This window comes from Lontra canadensis, unplaced genomic scaffold (genome assembly GCF_010015895.1).
Source record: "Lontra canadensis isolate GAN:19392208 unplaced genomic scaffold, GSC_riverotter_1.0 scaffold65, whole genome shotgun sequence".
NCBI lineage: Eukaryota > Metazoa > Chordata > Mammalia > Carnivora > Mustelidae > Lontra > Lontra canadensis.
Genome location: NW_022631059.1, coordinates 386,828 through 410,805, shown reverse-complemented (window position 1 = coordinate 410,805; position 23,978 = coordinate 386,828). Strand labels below are relative to the sequence as shown.

The 23,978-nt window shown below is 57.6% G+C and overlaps 1 protein-coding gene across 5 annotated transcripts in view; it reads right to left on the bottom strand.

Annotated features, from left to right (window-relative positions):
• ZBTB46 (zinc finger and BTB domain containing 46) overlaps positions 1-23,978 on the bottom strand; it is a 59,299-nt gene that overhangs the window by 11,644 nt on the left and 23,677 nt on the right. For 3 of the 5 annotated variants that reach the window (XM_032878760.1, XM_032878761.1, XM_032878765.1), the window contains exons 2-3: positions 20,871-21,839; positions 10,426-10,710 (exon numbers count right to left, since the gene is read on the bottom strand). In XM_032878760.1, coding sequence (XP_032734651.1) covers positions 10,426-10,710; positions 20,871-21,807 — 1,222 coding nt within the window. In that variant the 5' untranslated portion in view covers positions 21,808-21,839. Of the gene's footprint in view, positions 1-5,979; positions 6,119-10,425; positions 10,711-20,870; positions 21,840-23,283; positions 23,436-23,978 lie in introns of those variants that run through there. The other 2 variants (XM_032878763.1, XM_032878764.1) reach the window with 2 other exon arrangements.

The window sequence follows — 23,978 nt, the reverse complement described above, 5'->3', positions numbered from 1 at the left end:
GGTCCCTTGAGTGATAATTCTTCAGTTTACATTGATGTTAAGATTAAAGACTTCCTTTAGGAGTTTCCTTGGTTTACTTTTTTTTTTTTTTTAAGATTTTTTATTCATTTGAGAGAGAGAGCATGATCGGGGCAGCGGGAGGCGGAGGGAGAAGCAGACTCCCCGCTGAGCAGGGAGCCTGGCATGGGGCTCAGGCTGGATGCCAGGACCCCAGGATCATGACCTGAGCCAAAGGCAGACACTTCACCCACTTAGCCACCCAGCCGTCCTTCCTTGGCTTATCTTATTATCTTTTTGCCTTAACACTTTCTGGGTTCTTATCTGTGAATTACATCACCTACAAACAGTGAAATTTTTTCACACAAATTTTTTCATCTTTTTATTGGAGTGTTCAATGAATGTAGCCACGTGAACGCTACCATCTTGATATGTTTTGTTTTGTCCTTTACTCCTCCCTGCGCGCCTTATCTCTAATGAGTCAAATGCTGTCCGTCTTTTTCTCTTCATAAGCCTCGGAGTTGTGCTTCACTATTTCTGCCATTATTCACATGACTTCACGAAGAATGCCAGAGCCTTCAGCAGTCAAGTTCACCCGTCCCAGACCCTTTGTGCCGTCAGCATCTTGTGCTACACTCTGGTTTCTGTTAAAAACCCCACAAGAGCCTCGTTTTCAGCGATCGAGATGCTTCCCATCACACGCACGCACGGCCACTCCTGCTGTCTCACGAGGGCTGGCGAGGGCTGGCTTCTGCGCTTGGTGGCGGGGGGAGGTGCGTATGGTTGGTCCGTGTGGACGACAGTGTCTCCACTCAGTCCCTCTGTGAACAACACCGTGGCAGGTGTGCGGGCGGTGGCCTCCCTGGCCCTCTGCTCAAGACTGTCATCAGCCTGGCTCCCGGCGAAGCAGTGTCAGCCCTCGCTGGCTGCTTTGAAGACTTCCTTCTGTCACTGGTTCCCAGTAGCTTGACAGTCCTGTCTGCAGACACCATTTTCTGTCTGGAGCTCATTCTGCTCCAAGTCTCCGGAGCTTCTTGAACCTGTCGGCTGGTGACTTCCATCGGCTCCGGCTAAACGAACTGCTCTCTTTGGGTGCTGTCCCGCCTGTTTCTGCCTTTCTCCGTTGAAAATCCAATTACACACGTGTTACACACTTTCACCCTGTATCATGTGTCTCTTTGCTTTTTCCCCATTCTTTTGTTTTCTTCCTCTTTTAAAAAAATATTTTATTAAAAAATATTTTATTTACTTATTTGACAGAGTGAGCGGCAGAGGGAGAAGCAGACTCCCCACCGAGCTGGGAGCCGGATGCAGGATCTGATTCCAGGACTCCGGTATCATGACCTCAGCTGAAGGCAGATGCTTATTGACCGAAGCACCCAGGTGTCCCCTCTTTTGTTTCTTTCCCTACAAGCTTCAGCATGGACGTTTCCCAAGCTTCCAGTTCACTAACCCTGTCCTAGGTCGTGTCCAGACTGCTATTCGATTATGCAATGAATTCTTAATTTCAGACATTTTATTTTCATTTCCAGAATGTTCCGAACGTGTCAGTATGGGGTGTCTTCCCGTCTGCTTTTGCAGCTGGGACTTGAGTCAGGGGACTCTGTTTCCGTGAGGCGCAGACTGTGGCAAGGCCAGCAGGGCACTTCCTGGGCTGTCCCTTTCCTCGGTCTCACTGTTGCTGTCCCTCCTGCTGAGCAGACAGTCTTGGGAGGACTAACCTTTGCCCTGTGGGGCTCCATGTTAGCTGTCGGGGCTGCTCTAATCTGGTTTTGGTCTTACTCTGAGGAAGAGGCTTTCACCTCAAGGTGTGACCCCTCCAGGGTCTCCGCTGAAAGCCCAAGGTGCCTCCCTTGTTCTGTTGGTTTTTTCCTTTTTTAAGTTTTATTTACTTACATAATCTCTACAGCAAACGTGGGGCTGGAACTCATGACCCCAAGAGGAACAGTCACACACTCCTCTGACCGGGGTGACCGGTGGCTCCACTGGGCTGTCTCCATTGTCTCCTTGACCCTCCCTGGGCTTGCTCGGTCCCTCCTGCGTCCCAGAGCCACACCACTGTGCACATCTGCTCCGCTCCCCTAAGTGGCAGTCCTGTTTCACTGGGATTCTGGGTGTTGCTGGGTGTAAGGCTCAGAAGCTGAGAGAGCTTGTGTGCAGACGTGGGGACTCTGTCTCCGTGGCTTCTTGCTTTTTGAGATTTGCTCCTCCAGTCCCAGCTATCCTGGGTGCCCTGAAGGACCCCCTCCATCTCCTTGCCATAGAGCACCCTGCTCCAGTGTTTGGGAAACAGGCCAGAAACGAATCTGGGCGGAAAGCACAGCCCTTCAAGTCCCACCTGTGCTGGTCAGTCTCCAGGGTGTGTGTGCGTGCGTTGGCCGGATTCTCAAACAGATTTTGCCTGGACAGTAAGCCCAGTACAAGCTGTCACAGCTGAAACTAGAAGTTCACATTTTCTTCAAGTGTTTTCTTTAAAATAAATCAATGCCTTTGCCCTAGCACTGGAGTTCTGTGCATAGGGCCAAGACCGATAAGAAGCAACACCAGATTATAGATTTCAAGTTTGGGGTTTGTTTCTGGAGGCAAGGGCTGGTAAACACGACACCAGCGTAGGGCTTGAACTCACGGCCCCAGGATCAAGAGACGTGTGCTCCACCAACGGAGCCAGCCGGGTGCCCCCTAGAGCCTCTATTTTAACTGCAACCTAAATCAGTAAAGTAGTAGCCCTCAGTGGGCGGCGGCCTCCATGCCTAGCCACGGCGCGACCCTGGCATCTCTCCTCTCCACCGCGTGAACGTGTCAGGGATGCCCAGCGGCCCAGAGTGAACACATGTGCCGCACTATGCCGGCAAGCACACCCAGGTGAGAAGCTTTCACTGCTAAAGTTCTCTGTGTTCAGAGCAACTGATATTACCTATTGATAAGTATTTCTAAAAAACTCTTTGGAATCAATCATGAGCCGCATTTCAGTGAGAAATTCAACGAAATGTAACAGCTGAAGTGTGCACGTGCACCTGCTGAGAACCCCACGGCCGACGGCCGCGCAGCACTACGGGCACAAGGTCGGATATCAGGACAGTCAGATAGCTCTCCCTTCTAAAACGCGTCTTGTGCCCTGACCACTGGACTGTCTACTATAACCTACTTCCTTATTTTTTCTTTTTACAAATTTATTTCTTTCAGGTATTATGGATCCTGTCTGAAATGTCTTAATTGTTTCAACATTTTAAAGATTTTTTTAAAAGATTTTATTTACTTATTTGACAGAGCGAGACATCACAAGTAGGCAGAGAAGCAGGCAGAGGGGGAGGGGGAACAGGCTCCCCGCTGAGCAGAGAGCCCGATGCGGGGCTCGACCCCAGGACCCTGGGATCATGACCTGAGCCAAAGGCAGAGGCTTAACCCATTGAGCCACCCAGGCACCCCAAATATTTTTTTTTATTTATAAGTTATCTCCATAGCCAAAGTGGGGCTTGAACTCACAACCCCGCCATCAAGAATGGCCAGCTCCACCGACTGAGCCAGCAGGTGCCACAACTGTCTTAAAACTTTAACAAAAGCCTTTCAGTACGACAGCACAGACAGACCCCCCCCGTGCAGGTGCCCCTGTGAGCCGCTGGTCCATGCTGTCCACCCCAGGGAAAAGTCAGCTGAGCAAATAAAAGGAAAACAGCCACAGAGCCTCTGTGTCCCCACCCAGTGGACTCGGAATGTAGATGTCGACACAGGCCACTTCTGCCACAGGGTGTCCACACTTCGACATAACATGCCTGGGACCTCCCAGCTCCAAGACCCCATCAGGACAGTAGAAAGTAGACGGGGACTTCCATAAAGCCATGAGGCACTGATCTCTGGGAAGGGTAACCTGCCTGGTCACCTTGACCTCGACTGGTCTTTTACCACTTTGACAATAAGTCTCTCAGCCTCTGGAAACCTGGCTCTTTGGAACTTCTGTCTTTGGAACTTCCTTAGTGAAGGAAGTGGGCCCGGCAGGGGCAGCCGAGGCTGCTCCCAGACTCCGCCCAGCCACAGCCATAGTTGCGACGCGGCCTGGAGGGGCTGGGGGTCTGCCTGTTTCCTTCCCGGGAAACCGCGTGCTGCTCGAGAAACGGGAGCTTCTGCTTCCTGGACCGCCGCCCGCCCCCCACGACCACCTGCTCGGTGTACAGAGGCAGATGCGGAACCCAAGGCGTCCAGCGACGGTGGACAAGAGCAAACACAAGGAGCTCTTTCCAGAAAGAAGCGTCATTTTAGCAGCTCTGCTCCCGGGGCCGTCTCCCCGGAGAGATGCCGGGCGACACGCGCACGAGAACACCGTGGCTAGGCTTCGTCATGGGTATTTCCGGACCTCAAGGGGTCAGAGCCACTTGGTTCCTTTTTCAAGGGATGGGGGCCTGCTCTTCTGCCCCCATAGCTGGCAATCCTACACGACCCCAGTGACCCCAAGCCCTCGCCGGGAGGCTGGAGACACACTTGCGCCTCCGGCTCCACCTGAAAGGCCTCCACCCGGCTGCTGGTGGCGGAGCCAGGAAGTCTCAGCTTCAAAGCCCCACACGGATGCCTGGTCCCAACCCTGCAGCTGCCCCCATCCTGACGTGGTTTCGCCGTCACCCAGTGGCCACCAACCCAGGCCACCAACCAGGCCTGGCCACAGCAGAGAGGCGCGTGGGAACGTCTGCTCCATGCAGAATGGGGTCCGGTCAAGTCTGTCCAGCCTCAATGCTATCCTATGCAGAGGCACCGGGGTGCATAGGGTGCTTCTCTCGTGGCTTCTGAGCTGACTTCAAGGAAAGGCTGTCGGAGCTTGGGGTGAGCCCAGCAGGCCTTGGGGGGGGCGGCACTGGCCATGCAGGGAGATGGAAGAAGGCCCCAGGCATCCGTGGCAGGCCTGCGGCCCCCACACAGACCCTCCTGGGCGACAGTCGGGGCCAACTCCAGAGGAGGCCTCGCTGCCGAGCCCAGGGCTCCAGGCATCAAGGGCATCGATCTCGAACCAGAGAGACAAGTTACAGGTGCTCGGGTGTGACGACACCACCTCATGCCAGGCCCCTGCCTGTTGCCATGAGGACCATGAGGGCATCTGGAAGGAAGGCTCCCACTGATTCTCAACAGACAGACGCTCAAAGGGAAAATCCTCTTCGTTAACAGAACACAGAGGCCCCCACAAACCACCTTACTGAGAAAGACCGCAGAGGAATCATTTACTTAATTTCAAAACCCGAAACATGCGGTTAGGCTCTTCTTAAATATTTCTTTTTCTTCAGGGAAACAAACGAAACTAACAGACCTTTTTTTTATAAACAACCCCTCCACCCCGAGGAACAGAGGACAGCTTGTTCTGTGTGACCTTCCTGGGGTCCCAGAGCCCCCCGAGTCCGTGCTGGTCACGCAAACACCCAGTCCCGCCTGCAAAGCCGCCTCAGGACCAGCGTGCGCTGCTGACTTTAACCGCTGTGGCCTGAGCCGAATGTCTTTCCACGAGGGGCAGACGTTCCCCAAGAACCCTCCTCCTTCGGTGAAAAAGGGCACTTGTGCTTAACTTTGTTCAAATATGTGTTTCTACTCCACAAGCACGGAGGATGGGAAGCATGGCAGCGGGCGGGGACGGATGGCAGGTGTGCTGCCGTGGGCACGGCTGTCATCTGAAGACAGTACCGTGCTACCTGTCGCTGATGCTACGTATTCATAGGTGACACCTGTGTACACGCGTGGGCGGTTTCAGTCTACGTGACCAGAGTCGCTACTGCAGAGCTGGGCGTGCCTCGCCCGGTGGGGCTGAGCCAGCAGGACGCAGTGGAACAGTGGCTTCCAGCACAGAAACTCCTTACCAGCCCCCGAGCACGGCCTGGCATACGCAGACACACTGGGGACATACCAGGGATGCACGTGAGCGCATGCGGAGTTCCGGGCACACACGTGCCACACGGGCAGCCGACACTGGGGGACGTGGCAGCCCCCTCCCATCTTACCTGGGCTGGGGGGGCGGTGCTGTCCTGGTACAGTCTGGCCACTCACCAGAGCGGGCATCCCGGGCTCTGAGTGGAGGGCGGAGGCGCCCGAGGGAGGGGCTTCTGCTCTGCCATCAGCATCCCCCCAGGAGGACTGGGGCTGCTGCCAGGCCCTGGGAACACAGGAAGAGAGTCTCAGCGCGTGAGCGCACGCCGCCGGTGGGCTTGCTCCCGAGTCCCAGAAGCGGCCGCACGGTCTTGCTGTTGCGCGCACGGAGCGCTCTGGGTCTTGCTGGGCGTCCGTCTGGGCGTCCGTTTGGGCGTTTCTATCAGCTCAGCAACCCCGACAGCAGGGTCTCCGCACGCGGCTTGCTTGGGGTAGGGTCTCTCTCCCAGAAGCGAAATGATTATGACAGAGGGTTGCACACCAGGAAGTCAGCACACGCGGGCAGAACACGGGCACACGCACACCCGCGGCCTGGAGAAGCCATCTTCTGGAAACCACTCCAAGGTGTGTTGTGCTGGCCATCTACCTAGAAGCTAGTGGCATCGTCCAAAATTCCAGCGTTGATCCAGAATCAAGGACAGGTCCTTGGCTCCTGTTTCACACCCGGTGAGGACTCCTCTCTAAGCCACAGCCAGGACAGAAACCAGCTCGGCAGTGTCCCTCAAAGTGCTCCTGGACATCTGGGCAGCCCGTAGACACAAGGGTTGGGAAGGGACGTCACGGCCTGGTGGCAGCCCCTGGTCCTGTGCGGGGAGCCCCCACCGCTGCTCCCCCAGGACCTTTCCGGTGTCCCCTCCCTGGAGGAACAGGAGGGAACTTGGCCCATCCTTCCACTCAGATGGGTCAGCACCAGCTCTAACTCGGAGGGGGAGACCCCAAGCTCTTTCTCAGAAGCAGCGTCTACCGGTCAAACGGCGGCAATCACCAGGGACGACGCTTCTCAGATCAGAGTCACCTCAGCTGTTGGAAGGATGTGGCAGCTTTACGAGACACTCGTCCTCCCGGACCCACGGCAAGCCGGCCTCCTTCCCTCCAGCGGTTCCAGGAAATCAAGCAGCGACCCATGTGCGCCAGACATTCTGCCGGGTCCGAGAAGGCGACGCCCGAGTCCAGGCCCCCCAGACCCCGGCTCGCTCACAAATACAACTTGTAACCCAGAACCGCGCCTCAGCCAGTCAGAGTTTCTCATAGTTTCTAGTCCATAAACGGTGACTCTGAACAGGCAGGGGCTCGCCTACCACTGAACACGTAATGGAGGTAAGAGAATCGAGTTCGGCTCACACAGAAAGCACGCAAGGTTCTTTAACCAGGTAAAGGCCGCGGGTCTAGAAAGAAACCATCTGCTGAAGCCAACAGCCAAGACCCTGTGATCAGACCCCCGAGACCTTCCCTGGAAGGTTCCAGACTGTCCCGAGAGGTGGGTCCCGGCGGCTCGTCACAGCTCCAGCACTGCCTGCACATTTAAGGGTCCCCTGACTTTAAACACCTGGAACCATCATCCTGTTCTTGCGCAAAACCGCCGCGAGCAGACCATGTTTGTGGCCCACAGCACTCCCCCTCTTGGGAAGACCAGACAGAATCGCCAGGGGCCTTGGGAGCCCCACACAGCGCCTCCTGGGCTGCGGCTGCTTCCTGTTAAACATCACACCTGCCCCCCGTTTCTCCAACGACGAGCCCATGCCTGCTGAGATGTGGACCCAACATCCAGCATTAACAACCAGCTCAAGGCACCTGCAGCTGGGGGACCAAGTCCAGCCGCCTGGCACTGCCCACCCTCACCCCCGGGGTCTAGAGATGCCCAACAGCACCGTACAGGCCCCACCTCCTTCCCAAGCCACCTTCGGAGGGAGCACAGAGGCCCCTGTGCCCGCCTGAGCAGAGGGCTAGCCCCCTGCTGTTGGAGCCTGGGGCGTCTGCACTCGGTGGGACGCTCGGTGGCCATGGTGACCTTGCCGGCTTGCTCTGAGCGCCTTTTCAGATGTGCCATGGAGTCCTCCCACACACACACGGTCTCCCGTCCACGGGCCGGCAATGCCAGCCGCTGCGCAGGGTGCCCGGGGAGCTTGGGCAAGCCGGCGGTGGAGCAGGAGCACGAGGGGCCCCGTCCCAACAAAGCGGGTGAGCCCTTGGTGGGCAGCGAGGGCAGAAACATGTGACCACGTCGCTGCCACACCGTGCTCAGGGGACACTTGCTCTGGCAGGCGAGGGCGCGCCCGGAAACCAGCAGCGGTGGCGGAGAGGCGACCGACACGGGCTTCTGCCCGTCCTGCCGCTTTGCCATGAGCACTTAGAGAAACTGCACCTGTAAACAGGCAGCATGGGGCAGACAGACAGACGGAGAGCAAACGAAGTTGCCTCGGCTCCCTCTCGCAATCTCGCGGCACATAGCGGTGGCTCGGGCCATGCAGCTAATCCTGGTGCCCTTCGCAGGGACACACGTCTCCAAACCAGGTGCCCAGAAAGGCTGCCACAGCCACGTTTCAACCATAGCCTCTGTCTGCTGACTCTGCCAGGCTGCCCGCCAGGGACGGGGGCTAGCCACGATGCAGGCTGACCACAACGTTTGGGGAAACAAAGTTTTTATTGGGGTATCTTCATTCCTCGTTTTAGTATATACCTGGAAACAGACAGACCTGACTTAGGATGTCAGAAAATAATATTTTAAAATAACCCATTTTCTCACCAAGTTCTCCAGTCCCTCTGCCTCTGGTAGGTTCTTACCAAAAAAATGGGGGAAGTTAGAATATTAAAAGCAAGGAGATTAAGGGGTGCCTAGGTGGCTCAGTCATTAAGCGTCTGCCTTTGGCTCAGGTCATGATTCTGGGGTCCTAGGATTGAGCCCCACACCAGGCTCCCTACTCAGCCAGACGCCTGCTTCTCTCTTTCCCTCTGCCTCTCCTCTGCTTGTATTCCCTCTCGTGCTGTCTCTGTCAAATAAATAAATAAAATCTTGGGGGGAAAAAAAAAAGCAAGGAGATGAAAACATAACAGAAATAACAAAATACTAAAACCCACCAGGTGACTTTACGAGGAATTGGTCACAGACACACTAAAAATAAACGAAAAGGCTCTCCCTGCTCCCTCCAAACTGGGAAGAGTCCGGCAATCACCCTTCCACAGCATGCCCGGGGTAGGCGCTGGGGCTCAGCCCCGTGTTGAGATGTATTCATCGTGCCGGGTGACCACATGCGAGGAGGGAGCTCACGGACAAAAGCCCATCCAGGAGAGCTGTGCCCAGGGACTTCACTGAGGTGTGGGACCTGCTGCAGGGGGTCAGGGGGCCTGGGGAGGGCCCGCCCCCCAGAGCCCCGGGTTCACAGCAGCCCATTAGCCCCGGCTGGCTGGCGGCACAAGGTCAGTGGCGGCAGGCGGAGGGGGTTAGGACCAGCACTTGGGGACAAGCGTTCGAGGGTTCACAGACACCAGTTTGTCCTAAACCGCCAACAGCTGCGGGATGCATTGTTCAGCTGGGGCAACGCGGCCCCAACACGTCTCTGAAGGCCCGAGCCGGGCAGCCCGTCCGCGAGGTGCTCCGCGTGGGGCCTGACTTCACAGCTGAGCCCCGGGAACTGCGCACGGCGTCCAGGCTGCTCGGGCCGCGGCCGGGCTCTTGAGGACGTGCGGGAAATGAAGGAACAGAAGCACTGGCCCCACCCGTGTCTTTACTAGCCACGAGCAAACTGCGTCACTCCGACACTGAAATTTAGGGGCTGTCAGTGCTCGTGGAAATACACTTGCAAGAACTCAGAGCGAGACGAGAGCAAGAAGCCCTGCGGCACGGGAGCCTCGCTTCCTCCAGCGGGGGTCAGGGTACCACCGCGGCCACAGCGGCTGCCGCGCCGCTCGCACCTGCGGGGCCCTGGCGCCTCGCTCCCTCCAGCGCCCGCGGTGAGCAGCCAGGCGCGAGCAGGACGAGATCTTCAGAGCGTCCGGCCTGCGCTCAGCTGCGGCCCCGCGGGCTCCCGGGCCCTCCAATGCCCTTGTGTGTCGTGAGGGGCAGAAAGCCCGGGCGGGGGGCGCTGGGCGGCCGCTTGTACCTCTGGCCGCTTCCCAGTCAGTCTGTCATCGGCTCCCGCAAACCGGGGTTGGCCGGGAGCCAGGCGAGACTCCGCCGGAGACATGGGCTGGAGGCGGCAGGAGCCTGTGCAGACAAAGCAAGGACTCGCTCCTCGCTCCCGCAGCGGGGTGGGGGGGGTGGGGGGCACGGAGGCGGGCGAGGGCCAGCAGAGGGAGCCCGCGCCTGTCCCTTCACACAGAGGCCCTGTCCCTCCTTCCCGACGCTCGTGCCCTGCATGCCTGAGCTTGACGAGGTTTCCGGTTCAGATGCCTGATTTCGGGGCAAGTGCCTCGAGCACTCACTGTTCGACGTCCGCCGTCAGCCACCATGAGCCACCAGCCACCTCCAGCCCCGGTCTGGCTCCCCACAGACCCCCCACCAGCCCCCGCCGCTCCCCCTGCTCCCCAAGCACTTACGGGACAGGGAGTGGGTGCCTTTGGGCAGGTAGTCCAGCAGCAGGGAGCTGTCGTCCCCGAGCACATCGGCCTTGAGGGACAGCAGGCTGTTCTTGCTCATGAGTGCTGCCCGCAGGTTGGCCACCGCGGTGGCCTGGTGCAGGGCTTCCTCTTTCTCCGGGGTCAGGGGCGGGCCCAGGTAGCTGGCTTCTCCTCCCAGGAGACCCTCGTCCATGTGGCCAAAGAGCTCAGCCCTCTCCCCGCGGCTGTCCGTGCCGCTGGCTTCCGTGACCGTCAAGTCCGCATCTGTGGGGGGAAAGCAGCAGGTCATTCTCGGACCCTCCACGGGGAAACCTCATCTAGGAGCAGCTGAGGTGACGAGCCTCCCGACCACCCGGTGTCCCGTCCTGCCCGCCGACGCCCCTCCCCTGCCCCAGGACGGCCTCCGGTGGGGGCTCCGCTCAGCATGATGGGGGCGCCCTCCCCCCACAGGAGGACGAGGACCCGCTCAGATCTCTGCTCTGGGCTGAGAGCCAGAGGCACAGCGCCCGCGGGGCTTCCATCCCTCAGAGAAGCCTGACTCAAAATGGATCAACGACCAAAGAGAAGAGCTAAACCTACCAAACTCTTAGAAAGTCTGCCGGCTCTCAGCCTGGGCGGCGGGCTCTCAGACGGGACGCCGAAACCACCGGCCCCACAAGAGATAAGCTCGGTGGAAAGGAAACACGTCTCTGCCTCAAAGGCCCGCTCAAGACGAGGAGAAGACAGGCTCAGTCGGGCCGCGGGGGACACGAGACCTCAGGGTCCCGGGCTCAGCACTGGGTGTGGAGCTCACTTACAATGAAGGGAAGAGGGGCACCTGGGTGGCTCAGTTGTTAAGTGTCTGCCTTTGGCTCAGGTCATGATCCCAAGGTCCTGGGATCGAGCCCTACATCGGGCTCCCTGCTCGGTGGGAACCCTGCTTCTCCCCCTCCTTCTGCTTGGGTTCCCTCTCTCGCTGTGTCTCTTTCTGTCAAATAAATAAATAAAATCTTTTTAAAAAAATGAAGGAGAGAGGAGGAAGGAAGGGGGGAGGGGGAGAGAGCGGGGAGGGAGTGTGGAGGAAAGAAGGGAGGAGGGAGAAGAGAAGGGAGGAAGGACGGAAAGGAGAGGGAAAGGAAAGGAAGGGAGAGAGAAGATCGCCCATAAAAATATCCACAAATCATACATCCGATATGAAATCCTATTCGGAATATATAAAGAACACTCACAACTCACTAAAAAGAAAAATAACCTGGCTTTAAAACGGGCAAAGGACCTGAGCAGATACTCATTCAGAGAAGACACAGAAATGACCAGTGAGCCATGTCCGACACCATCGGCCATCAGGGACACGCTCCTCGAACCCGTGAGAGGCCACTTCACACCCACCAGCGTGGCCAGAATCCACTGGACCAGGCAGACGCTCCCAAGGGCGTCTTGTGGCGTCCTGATAAGGACGTAAAGGCGCTGAAACCTCCTCTACTGTTGGTAGAACGTCCTGGGGTGCAGCTGCGGGGGACAGGGTGACGCGTCCTCGAGAGGCCAGACGCAGTGACCACCGGCCCCCTCGGAGGCGTTCGTGCCCAAGAATGGCGAACACACGGCGTATCCACACCAGGAAGAGGAAAACCCCAATGTCGGGGGACAGCGAGCAAGCAGGGTGGTCCGTCCTCGCCGGGGACTCTCGCTCCGCGTGGGAAGGAGTGGGTGTGGCCTTGCTACCACGTGGACGGAACCCAAGGCCCAGCGGCTCCTGCAAAGGCTGCTCACCCTCCTTATGAATGGCACAGCAGCGTCCCGGACAGACGTCCAGGCAACCCTGTGCCTCCCGCACACAAAGCACCCTTCGAGTCCGAGTCCCGGCAAGGCTGCCCTAACCGCCGGGCCAAGCCTCATGTGTGTGGGAGGTTCTGTCCAGGAAGCCTCCTGCCCGGGCCTCTCCCACGCTTACAGCCCCACGTCTGAAGAAGGGGCTGAATTCCGAACACTCACTTGTGCGTCAGACGTGCACCGCACACTTGTGCACAGGCTCACATGCGCTCGCTCATGCACATACGTGTGCACAGGCCAGCGTGGCTGCTCGCGGCACACACCACTTGCACACACATGCGCACACAGGCCGTGCTTCCTCTGGACAGGAAGACCCTGCCCCTGAGAGAAAGGGACCCCGCGCGAGAGCGGTCACACATGTATGTGGCAGCCAGAAAAGACCACACGCCAGGCCCGGGGGCAAGGGCAAGGCGCTCGGGCTCACCCGCCGATGCGACCTCCACGTGATACATGAGGCAGACAGAGTTAACAATACCGACGTCTGTCAGCATAAACATACAGGTTTCACTCTGGAGGTGATTACGGTGTTTTTTCTCACGTCCTGTGATACATTACGACGTGATTTCTCACATGCTAAATGGTACATCGTAACACTTGAAAATTTAGCTCACAATCTTTGGTTGAAAAGCAGAAAAGAGATTATAATTAAAATAAGAAAAATTTTTTAAACGCTCAAACTAGTCAGGCCGTGTTAGCAGCAAAGCGGGGTGCGAGCAGATTTGGGACAGGAAAGGCTCTGTTCCGGCCATGTCAGCGCCAGGGTCTGGGGGCCGGCACTGTCATGGAGGGAGGCCGCCAGGGGGCCAGAGGAAGGCGGGGGGAAGGGCGCTGACCTCACAACCAGAGTGTCCTTGGGGCACCCCATTTCTCACGTTTCCCCAAATCTGCACTCTTCACGATTCTTTAAAGTGCCCACGAGGTGTATTTGAAAATGTCCGCATGGAAGTCACAGCCTGACCCTGAGCCTGCTCAGCCTTGTCCACCAAACAGGTGCCCGGTGTGTGCACTGTGCAAAGAACACACGGAAGCTTTTGGAGAGTGTGCACTGCGGGCGCACACGTTCCCGTCCCCACCAGGTGCTTCCAGGCCAGATCAGACCTAAATGGGGCATAACCCAACTGAGAAAGATGAAGTACGCATTTCACCCAACATTGACTTTCTCACTTTATGTGTGTAGAATGTATTCTCTGTGTCTAAGATGCCATGTTTCTTTATCGAAGTTCAAATCACGTTTCCTCGCTTTCTTAACTATCGAAAAGCTTCCACATCATTCCATAAATCCTCCTTAGTTGAAATATATATACATATAATTGAATAAACAGATAAATGAATCGATTGCCTTGCTAACTATGTGGTCAGCAAGACGATTCAATGGGTAAAAGTCAGGTTTCGGGCAAACAGTACCAGAACATGTGCACACAGAAATCAGCGTGAACCACAGACCTATGCATCACACCCAAACCCGTGACGCTTCCGGGAAGACCGTGGCGGGGAGTTCCGGGATGGGACACAAAACACAGGAGCCAGGAAAGAAAAAAGCTCGCAAGTTGGGCTTCATCGGAGTGTACACGGGAAGGTCCTCCAGAAACCACGTTACATGAACACGTGATGCCAGGACAGGAAGAGTTTGCAAGTCACACCTCTGCCAAGGGCCTGGCGATCAGAACGCCCGGGAACGCCCCACCCGGCGCGAGACGCGGGGTGAGCGTGCAAACGGACGGGACAGCAGAGCGTGGACAGCAGCTCGTCGCGGCAGACACAGCTACGCCACCAGCACAAGCCACCCAGTCAGACCCTGACGAAGAAAGACGCGGGGAACAGCGACAACCACACGGAAGGAGCAACACGGCCCGCCGGAGAGACGGAAGGTGCACGCAGGAGAGGTCGCTCCACGCCCTCCAGAGCGCTTCCAAGTGGAAAAGCAAACAGCACGTCGGCGACCGTGTGAGGCGGAGGGGACGTCGCACGAGCCGGCGTGAGCTTAGAGCCCCAGCGGTCGTGGCCCCGCGAGCTCCCCCGAGAGAACTGGAAACTCACGTGCGCACAGACATCCCCGGACATCGCCGCGGCACACTTGTCGCGCCAGAAGGCCCCCGAAGAGCCACAGCGGCCACCGACGGGTGAAGGAGTCCACACCATGGGTCACGGCCAGAGGCCGGAACCTGGCCGGAAGAGGGATTCAGTGACGCCCAGGACAATGCGGGCAAACCTCAAAACACGCGGAAACCCAAAGACATGCCGGCAGATTAGCAGCTGCCCAGGGGGGCGGTCGCGACCCCGGGGTCCTCGGTGGCCCCTGTGGTGGCTGAGGTCCGTGGACCATGTCAGTGTCCAGACGTGGGTGGTGGCAGTGAGGGCCTTCTGTAGGACGTCAACCTTGGGGAAACGGCCTCGGGGGACGCAGGGCCCCTCTGTGTTATTCCGTACAGTGCGTCCCTCCTCGGCACTCGCCTCAAAACAGGAAAACGGAAGTTAAATGAACAAGTGGGACGGAGAGCGCGAGTGCCATCCGGGCTGTGCGGGTGGCGGGGCTGGCGTGGCCAGGAGGGGTGGCCCGGGAGCAGAAAGGGCGGGCGGGGCACTCCCGGCCACGGAAGTTTCTCTCTCCGAGGACCGAGGTGTGTGCGTGTGTCCGAGCTCATCAGACTCACCCACTGGAGTGGTTCGGGTGGAAAGGACAGCAGGCAGAGCTCGCGGGGGGGCAGCCAAAATTCCTCATGCGAGGCAGAGGCGGGGGTGCAGACACGCGGCGCAAGGTCCGGCAGTTCCTTATGAAACTGCAGTCACCACCCCCCCTCCGTGACCCAGCCACCGCACCCCCAGGTATGTGCTCGAGAGAAATGAAAACACTCGTCTGCACACAGGCTTGCCAAAGACGTCCACGGAAGCCCTGCGCATCATAGCAAACGCCGGTCCTGCCCCGAAATCAGCTGACAAGGGTCCGGATGAACACCGGCAGTGGTCCGGGCACGGGACACTCAGCAGAGCCTGCAGCTGTGGACAGCTGGGGGCACGGGCACGCACGTGGCGTCGTCTGGAGGGTTAGGGCCGCGCAGGCAGCACAGAGCCGCGGCGGCAAGAGTCGGGGGCTCGGCTGCGGGGGTGACACGCGGTTGTCGGGACTCGAGAGGCACACCGGGGGTGGGTGTGCGGCGGCGGGCAAAGGGACCTAGCAGGTGGAAACACAGACCAAACGCTGTCGAAAGGCTCGCTGGACTTTTTTGGGAGGACGTGTCCTGACTCCTCCCAGGTGCTGGGAAACGCAGGGAGGGGTAAGACGGGGTTTCGGTGACGGGAAGCGTTCGCTCACAATAAAGCACAGTGTTAAGTGGGGAACCTCAGCAGCAGGAGGGCTCGTTTTCTTTTTCTTTTTTTTTTTTTTTCAACTTCTCTCTAAGTGTCAATATTTCCCCAATAAAATGTTAAGGAGAAAAACAAAAAATTATTCAAACTCGAAATCTGTACAGTTTACTGTATGTATATCATACTTCAAGAAATAGGAAGAAAGGGGGCGCCTGGACGGCTCAGTGGGTTAAGCCTCTGCCTTCGGCTCGGGTCGTGATCTCAGGGTCCTGGGATCGAGCCCCGCATCGGGCTCTCTGCTCAGCAGGAAGCCTGCTTCCTCCTCTCTCTGCCTGCCTCTCTGCCTACTTGTGATCTCTGTCTGTCAAATAAATAAATAAATAGTCTTTTTAAAAAAATCTCCATTTCAGTGGAGGTTCACAAGCTGTGCTCTCACATATGTGTATCATTTATGTATGCACATGGTCTCACCCTGAAGACTCCAGCATAACCAAACCCCTTCTCACTGGGCGGGCACCAGGGACGCAGGCAGCTGCAGGCTCTGGCTCCCGCCCCAAGTCAGAAACCCTCTGGGGCATCACTGTCACGGTCTGCAAACCCCAAAAGAAAATAAGCACTTGGTTAAAGAGACGAGGCTTCAAGTTCAAATCAAAATGACCCAGCGAGACGGCTGCCCACCTGTGGACCAACCTTGAAGCCCCGAAGGCCGGCTCCCGCACCGGCACACTAGCTCAGTGGGCTGCGGGCGGGCAGCCCCCGTGCTCAGGACCCGCAGAGGGCTCCCGGTGCCACAACCCTGGAGCACAACGCGGTGCTCACACTCCCCACAAGGACACATCCCAGTGCTGCTCAGCAAAGCAGCAGCCACGGCGGCTCACGCACAGTCCACTGAGTTCTTCCCTGCGAGCCGGCCTTTGGGGTCCTGAGCCCCAGCCCTCACTGTGCTCGCCGTCGTCGGCGCCCGGAGGGCTGCCCGGCTCACGGGGCTTCCAGAAGCACCTCATCCTCCTGTTCCAGATTGATGGGCTCACCACGGGGCCTGCTCGTCCCGCACCGACCCCCAACACCCCAGCTCTTCTGCAGGGCTTGCTCCGGGTGCGGCGTCCTGCCGGCTCTGCGGGGACCCCCAGGGACCAGCTGCCCTGCAGCCCCCAGCCTCCATCTCTGCACCTGGAGGAACCGGGGGCGGCGCTGGATGTCCGCGTTACCCTTCACAGACACGTTCTAGAAAATGCAGGTGCGAAGGAAGTGCTTTTCTTGGGGTGGGACGAGAAGCTGCCCAGCTCTGCAAAGCCGAGGTCGCGGGACCCTCCACCAGGACGACGATTCGAGCGCAGATGAGCTGGGAATCACGGGCACGGCCCCCGGCGCCACTCCACCCGCGGGCCCAGCTCTGGACACCCAGATTCGGCGGCCGTTCCTGTCACCAGCGCGTCCCACCCTCCCGGCCCAGACAAAGGACACCGCACGACCTCTCCTCTCGGCGGCCGGGGCTCCCACTAGGGCCCCTGTGTTCCTCGTTCAGCCAGTGCTCCATCAAAGAGGGCCGCTGTCTCTGTCGGGTCCCCAGCTGCCACCAACGGACAGCAGCACGGTGAGCCGGAACGGATCCCGCAGAACTCTGGTCGTACCTGAGGGAAGACATCTCCGGTCTGCGACTGAGCTCGAACTTTTGAGGAGACGATGGGGGCAGAGGGGGTGACAAGGGGGAAGCTCCAAGTGCAGGAACAGGGCCCAGTCCCAGCCCCACAAGGCCGTGGTGTCACTTTTCATTCAGGCTCTTTTCCCCCGAAAGACAAACACCTAGCAAGACGCCTTTCCTTAAGAGACGGGATCCCGTCTGCTGCGGCGTCGGCGGTGGCAAGGCAGCCGCCCGCAGAAGTGTGCAGGGTCCCCAGGGCATCACGCGCTGGGTGCCAGGCACCCTGTTCAGCCTTCACGTCTCCGGTCATCCACGGACCCGACCCGCGGCTCAGCCCAAACTCACAAGCTTCCCCACTCCTCGGGCGAATCCGGCCGAGCCCTCCCGTGGTTCAGGACGGCGCCCGTGCGCAGACTGCAGACTCCCCCGTCACACAACCCACTCGGCAGCTCCTACCTCGGCCCCCGCGTGGACTCCCTAAGCCTGAGAGCGCACACTTGCCCCCCTATACGCAGGGAGGAGGCCCCGAGGGCATGTAGAGCCGGCTGGGAGCCTACAGAGACCACCTACCCCGGAAGCTGTCCTGTGGGTCCAGCATGTTCTTAAAAATCACAGTAGGTCAAGATCCAACTTTACAAAAATTTAGGCATCAACATTTACTTTACAAAACCCACACATTTTATTCTAGCTACAGAACTCCTGTTCTTAAACCTTTTAGGAACATGGGACATTAGGACAAGCATCTGGGTTCTTCCCGTATCGGCTGCTGAACCAGCAGCTACAGATCCGTCTCATCGGGGGCCTGGGGCCATCTTGGGATCGCGCACAAAGGGGGCCAGCCAGGGCCCAAGGAGGACAAGCAGAAGGAACGCGGGTCTGGTCACAACTTTACGGAGCTGTCACGTGGACAAACTGCTGGAACGCAGAAGTAAATTTCAACGGACGCTTTATTGGAAGCCACTAGGTTAAAATGTTCCTGGCCTTTTGCTTGGAAAAGTCACTTTAAAAAAAAAAGATTTTATTTATTTATGTGACAGAGAGAGATCACAAGCAGGCAGAGAGGCAGGCAGAGAGAGAGGAGGAAGCAGGCTCCCTGTTGAGCAGAGAGCCCGATGCGGGGCTCGATCCCAGGACCCTGAGATCATGACCTGAGCCGAAGGCAGAGGCTTAACCACTGAGCCGCCCTGGCATCCTATGGAAAAGTCACTCTTAAATGCCAACAGGCTCAGAATCACAAGGTGCAGACGCAGAGAAGGGCAGGGCCGGCAGTCCTGGGCTCAGAGCTGGCTCCCCGTGCGTCTGTACTGAGCCCCCAAACAATCTGCACTTACCACCTGATGCACTCCCTTGGAATGGGGCCCTTTCTCCTACAAATAGGATGAGAAGTTAAAACACTCTGCTAGGAGGTAATAGATACTTGGTGAAAACAAACTGACTTCCAAGGGGGTCACAATTCCCACTTCCACGCCAGCTCCAGGGCCAGGCTGGAGGAGGAAACGACCGCCACAGCAAGCAGAAGCCATCCTATGCGAGCCTACAACCTCATGTCCTTGTCTTTGCAACTCAGAATAATCTAACAGAAGCGGTTCGTGGTTGCCTTGGTAACCCAAGCGATTTAAGACATTAACAAAAGTACGCAGCCGAGATCACTTGTTGGATTCTAAAAACACCTTCTGCTTGACAACTGCATTTAAACCCTCAAACCCACAGGCCGGAGGAGCGAGCATTCTTCACTGTGCTGATGGGCCCTCAAACCTCACGGCCTCCAGCATCCTAGTCCACTGGGCGGCTGACGGCCACCAGGCAGGTGTCCCAGGACAGGACTGTGGCCCTGACTGCCCCAGAAGGTGCCACACAGAGCATCTGTCCTTAAGTAATCTGCCAGGGGCTGCTGCCTCTCAGAGTTGAATCAGAGCTGGTGAGAGTGGAAACCGGGTCTGGGGCACACGGAGTGCACCCTCCTTGCTGACAGCTGGCAGGGAGACAGGCGGCTTTGCGATCAGCTCCACGTCTCAGCTGGGCTAAACTCCAGGAGCTGTAGGGTGCTGCCCGTCCGCGACATTTACAATGCCTGGACACACTTTTGGTTGTCACCAAACTTGGAGACGGGTTGTTGCCGGTATCCAGTGGATGGGGGTCAGGGATGCCGCCTCTGTCCTAGAGTGCCCAGCACAGTCTGAGGTGGAAAACCTGAACAGACAGGGTTCTGGCCGTGTGCTCAGGGTCCGGGACACACAGGGACAGAGAGAATAACGCAGGCTACGTGCATCTTGGGGAGGTACTGCTTAATGGGTACAGAGTCTCGGTTCGGGATGACGGAACTCTTTTGAAGATGAACAGTAACAACGGTTGTGTAACGATGTGCTTGTATTTAATGCCGATAAATTACACACTTGGAAAGGGTTAAAAAAGCAATGGTTATGACATACGCATCTCGCCACGATAATAAAAGCTAGCGTATCGAGAGCAGGGAGCCGGAGCCCAGGCTCGTCCAGGGCCCTCCCACCCGCCTGGCCATCAGAGGACAGGATGCTTAGTATCTGTGACATTTTTCAGGACCATTACCCCAGTTTGCTGCCTTCAGCTCTGTCCACTCCCACGTTCCAGACAATTTCCGGTCTTCCTAGAGGGCCCTCCCCAGGACAAGAACTCGCTGCGACGTCCCCACCCTGCTCTGAGCCAACTCTGTTCTACCGGACTCCCCTCCTCACCCCTCCGCACCTCACCGCACCAGGGGCTGGAGAGAACCGGCGCCCCCTTCTCCCCGCGGGCGGGTGGAGGCAGCAGCCGTCCTCACGAACTCAGCACCAGGGAAGGCACCTGGTGTTTCAGAAACTGTCTTGTTTGCTGCCCCCTCATCTGGGAGACAGACACAGAACTGTCATCCAGACTGGGGACCAACCCAGCAAAGCTAAGCCTAGAGCCCACTGACCCTCACGGGGGGGGCCGGACGCGGGGCCGAGGTGGGGGGCTCACTGTTCAGTAATGTCCCGCAACAGCAAGACGACGGCATGTCTGTTCACCTGGACCACCGCAGCCGCCCTGGTTGGAAATAGGGAGACATCCTCACTGCGAGGAGTGCTTTACTGCCAGAGTCTTTGGGTGCCCCCGATCAAGCCAGGTCTTGGCAGGGGCGGAACACAGGCCTGTCACAGTTTGCTCAACGTCCCCAACGATGACCAAGACCCACGGCTGCTGGACAGAAAACCAGACGGAGGCCGCGGACGGCGAGGGCCCGAGAGGTTCCACCTTCATGTCATCTCATCGGAAGCACTCTCCCACCTTTTAACATTTTAACGTTCAAATCTTTTAAGATGAAGGTACCCTCCCTGGTATTTACGAAAGGCTCTCCTCTAAGAAGGAAAGTAGACCCTTCAAGCTGACCCCATGCCAGGCGTCACCCCCCTTTTCCAGCCGCTGACCCCTCAGCTTTAGAGAAGCCCCACCTCAGGTGGGCCCCGTGGGCCTCGGGCATGGGCATCATACAGCTGGGGTCCCCACAGCCCGACTCCATGCACTTGGACCCGCCTCCCGCGACCGGAGACGGCCCTGCAGGGAGGCACCGGGGGAGCCTGGAAGGTGAGGCTTCCCTACAGAACAGGCGGCCAAGGGCCACTGATGCGCAGGGCGACAGGCTCTCACTCCAGCCCAGAAAAAACAAAAGGCTTACTTGAGTCTCGGCTGCCGAACGGCCACCCGGACGCCGGAAGGAAGGAGGCCACGGGGGAGCCGGCCCGGCTACTGTCCTCCACTTGCTGCGTGATGTGCCGGACCGTCTCCTTGTTTTTCCGATTCTTCCTCCGGCCCGCGGGCTGCCAGCCGTCGCCTCCCGCCTGCTCGGAGAAAGGGTTCTGCGTCGCGCCATCCCTGGCGGAGGGCAGCTCGCTCCCTCCGTAGTGAGACGGCGAAATCTGCTCTTCCTTGACGCGCAGAGACCCGTAGCCCACGTCGCCCGGCCACAGCGACTGCGAGGCAATGTCATCGGGACCGTCGGCCTTGGGCTCCTGGTCCTCCTTCCCGTAGCTGCTGCCCCCCTCGTGGCAGCTGGCGATAGCCGAGTCTCCGGAGGAATTGGCGGGGCTCGTGCGCCGGGCCAGCCACGGCGAGATGCTCCTTCCGGCCATCACGGCCGAGATGAGCGCGTCCGTGCTGCTGCCAGGGGGGGCGCTGATCTCGAACTCCGCAAGCTCATCCGAGGCATCGGGCTTGATGCTGATGTCCAGCGCGGCCTTGATGAAGTCGTGACAGGCCTGCACGATGTCCGTCATCTGCAGGAAGCTGGCCGCGGACATCACCTCGATGACATTCCTGCTGGTGAGGGCCAGGTGGGCCGAGTACATGAAGTCGATGATGGCCTTGAAGCCCTGGGCCGTGACGATGTCCAAGTGCGTGACCGTAGCCTGGTCCGACGTCTTCTGCACCTGGCAGTAAAGCGTCTTGAAGTAGCGGCTACTGCCGAGCAGGACGTTCTTGTGGGCCTTGAAGACCTTGCCCTCCACCACGACACACACGTCACACAGGACGCCATGCTGCCTCTGCTCGTTGAGCTCGCGGAGCAGGTGCCGGTAGTGGGACGCGATTTCCATGTCTTCCTTCCGGTTGTTCATCTGGAAGTCTTGGTGGTGCTGTTCCACAGACTCTGTGGGGGCAAGAACACGCGAGTTAGCCATGCGCTCGACACCCACGCGCCTGTGGAGTTTCGGCACAGCACAGTGTCCCGGGGAGCCTGGCCGCGGGGTGGCCTCCGGGTGGGGGAACCTCAGCAGCCGTCCGCAGGGACTTTCCGGGCTTGAGGCTGACCACCGGCACAGCCCAGGAGCAGAACCTTACACACAGCTCCCAACGGCCAGTGCCAGTGAGCAGCTCAAGCGACTTTCTTCCCAGATGTGACATCCCAAGGGTGCCTCATCTGCATCCTTCAGGACACATCCTTAAAAATAAAACAGGGATGCCCAGGAGACTCAGGCGCCCTGCTGCGGCACCCTCCTGAAACCAGCTCCTCGTCTGTCTGCCATGTTCTCTCTGCGGCCACCGTTAGCTTCCGGAGGCTTCCAGAACTCAGGGCCCAGACCGGGGGGCCCAGAGAACTGGATTCTCACACAGCCCGGAGGCCAGAGGTGTGGACCAGCTCCCGCCAGGGCTCTGCGGGAGGGCGTGTCCAGACCTGTCCCCACTTCTGCTGGTGGCCGGCAGTCCTTGGCCATCCTTGGACGCATAAGCATCACCACCCAGTCTCTGCCTCTACATTCCCACCTTCTCCCTGTGAGCTCATGTTCGTGTCCCCGTCTCCTAAGGACACAGGTCATATTGGACACCTTACTCCAGAACAAACTCATCTTAACCAATTACGTCCAAATTCAGTCACAGCCCAAGGCCCTGGGGGTGGAGGACACACTCGTCCCGTCGCACTCCTGGAGAAAGACAAGGCTGTTTTCTCTTGAGAAAGAAAAGCAAAGCTGGAGGCTTCACAGTTCCAGATGTCAAGTTCTACTACAGAACCACAGTCACCAAAAGAGCACAGGACCGCCACAAAACAGACACACAGCTCAGTGAAACAGGACAGAGAGCCCAGAAATGAACCCACAATTATAGGGTCAATTAATCTTCAACAAAGGAACAAGAAAGGCCGTCTCTCCAACCAGCGGCGCTGGGAAAACTGGACGGCCACATGCAGAAGAATGAAACCGGACCACTCTCTTACACCAGACACATAAATAAACTCAAAACAGACTGGGGACCTGAATGTGACACCTAAATGCATAAAAGTCCTAGAAGAGTGCATAGGCAGTAATGTCTCCGACATTGGTCGTAGTGACATTTTTCTAGATGGGTCCCTTCAGGCAAGGGAGACAAAAGCAAAAATAAACTGCTGGGATTACATCAAAACAGAAAGCTTCTGCACAGCAAAGGAGACAACCGGCAAACTAAAAGAATGGGAGAAGATATTTGCAGTGACTCATCCCACAGAAGGTTAGTATCTAGATTACATAAAGAACTTACACAACTCAACACCCAAAACCCAAATAATCCAATTTAAAAGTGGGCAGAAGACACGAACAGATACTTCTCCGAAGAAGACATACAAATGGCCACAGACACGGGAAGACGCTCCACGTCACTCATCATCAGGGAAAGCAGCTCACGAGCAGGATGAGGTGCCGCCTCCCACCAGTCAGCAACACAAGAACCAAGAAGTGTTGTCAAGGGTGCAGAGGAAAAGGAGCCTCGCGCACTGTCGGCAGGAATGCAAACTGGTTCAGCGGTTCTGAAAGATGGCATGGAGGCTCATCAGAAGATAAAAAAACAGAGCGACTGTATGACCCAGCCAGTCCACTACTGGGTATCTACCCAAAGGACACAAAAACACTAATTTGAAAGGATACACGCTCCCGTATGTTTACTACAGCAACGTCCACAATAGCCAAGACTTGGAAGCCACCCAAGTGTGCATAGACAGATGAACGGGTAAAGAAGGTGTGCCACACACACACACGGAGGAATATTACTGAGCCAGAAAAATAATGAAATCTTGTTGTTCACAATGACAGGGACGGAGCTAGAGGGTATAACGTAAGCCAAAGCAGTCAAAGAAAGACAAACACACATGATCTCACTCATGTGGAATTTAAGAAACAAAACTGATGAACAAAGGGGAAAAAGGAGACACACCAAGAAACAAGATTTTTTTTTTTAAGATTGTACTTATTTATTTGACAGAGGGATAGAGAGATCACAAGTAGGCAGAGAGGCAGGCGGGGGGGGGGGGGGGGGGGGGGGG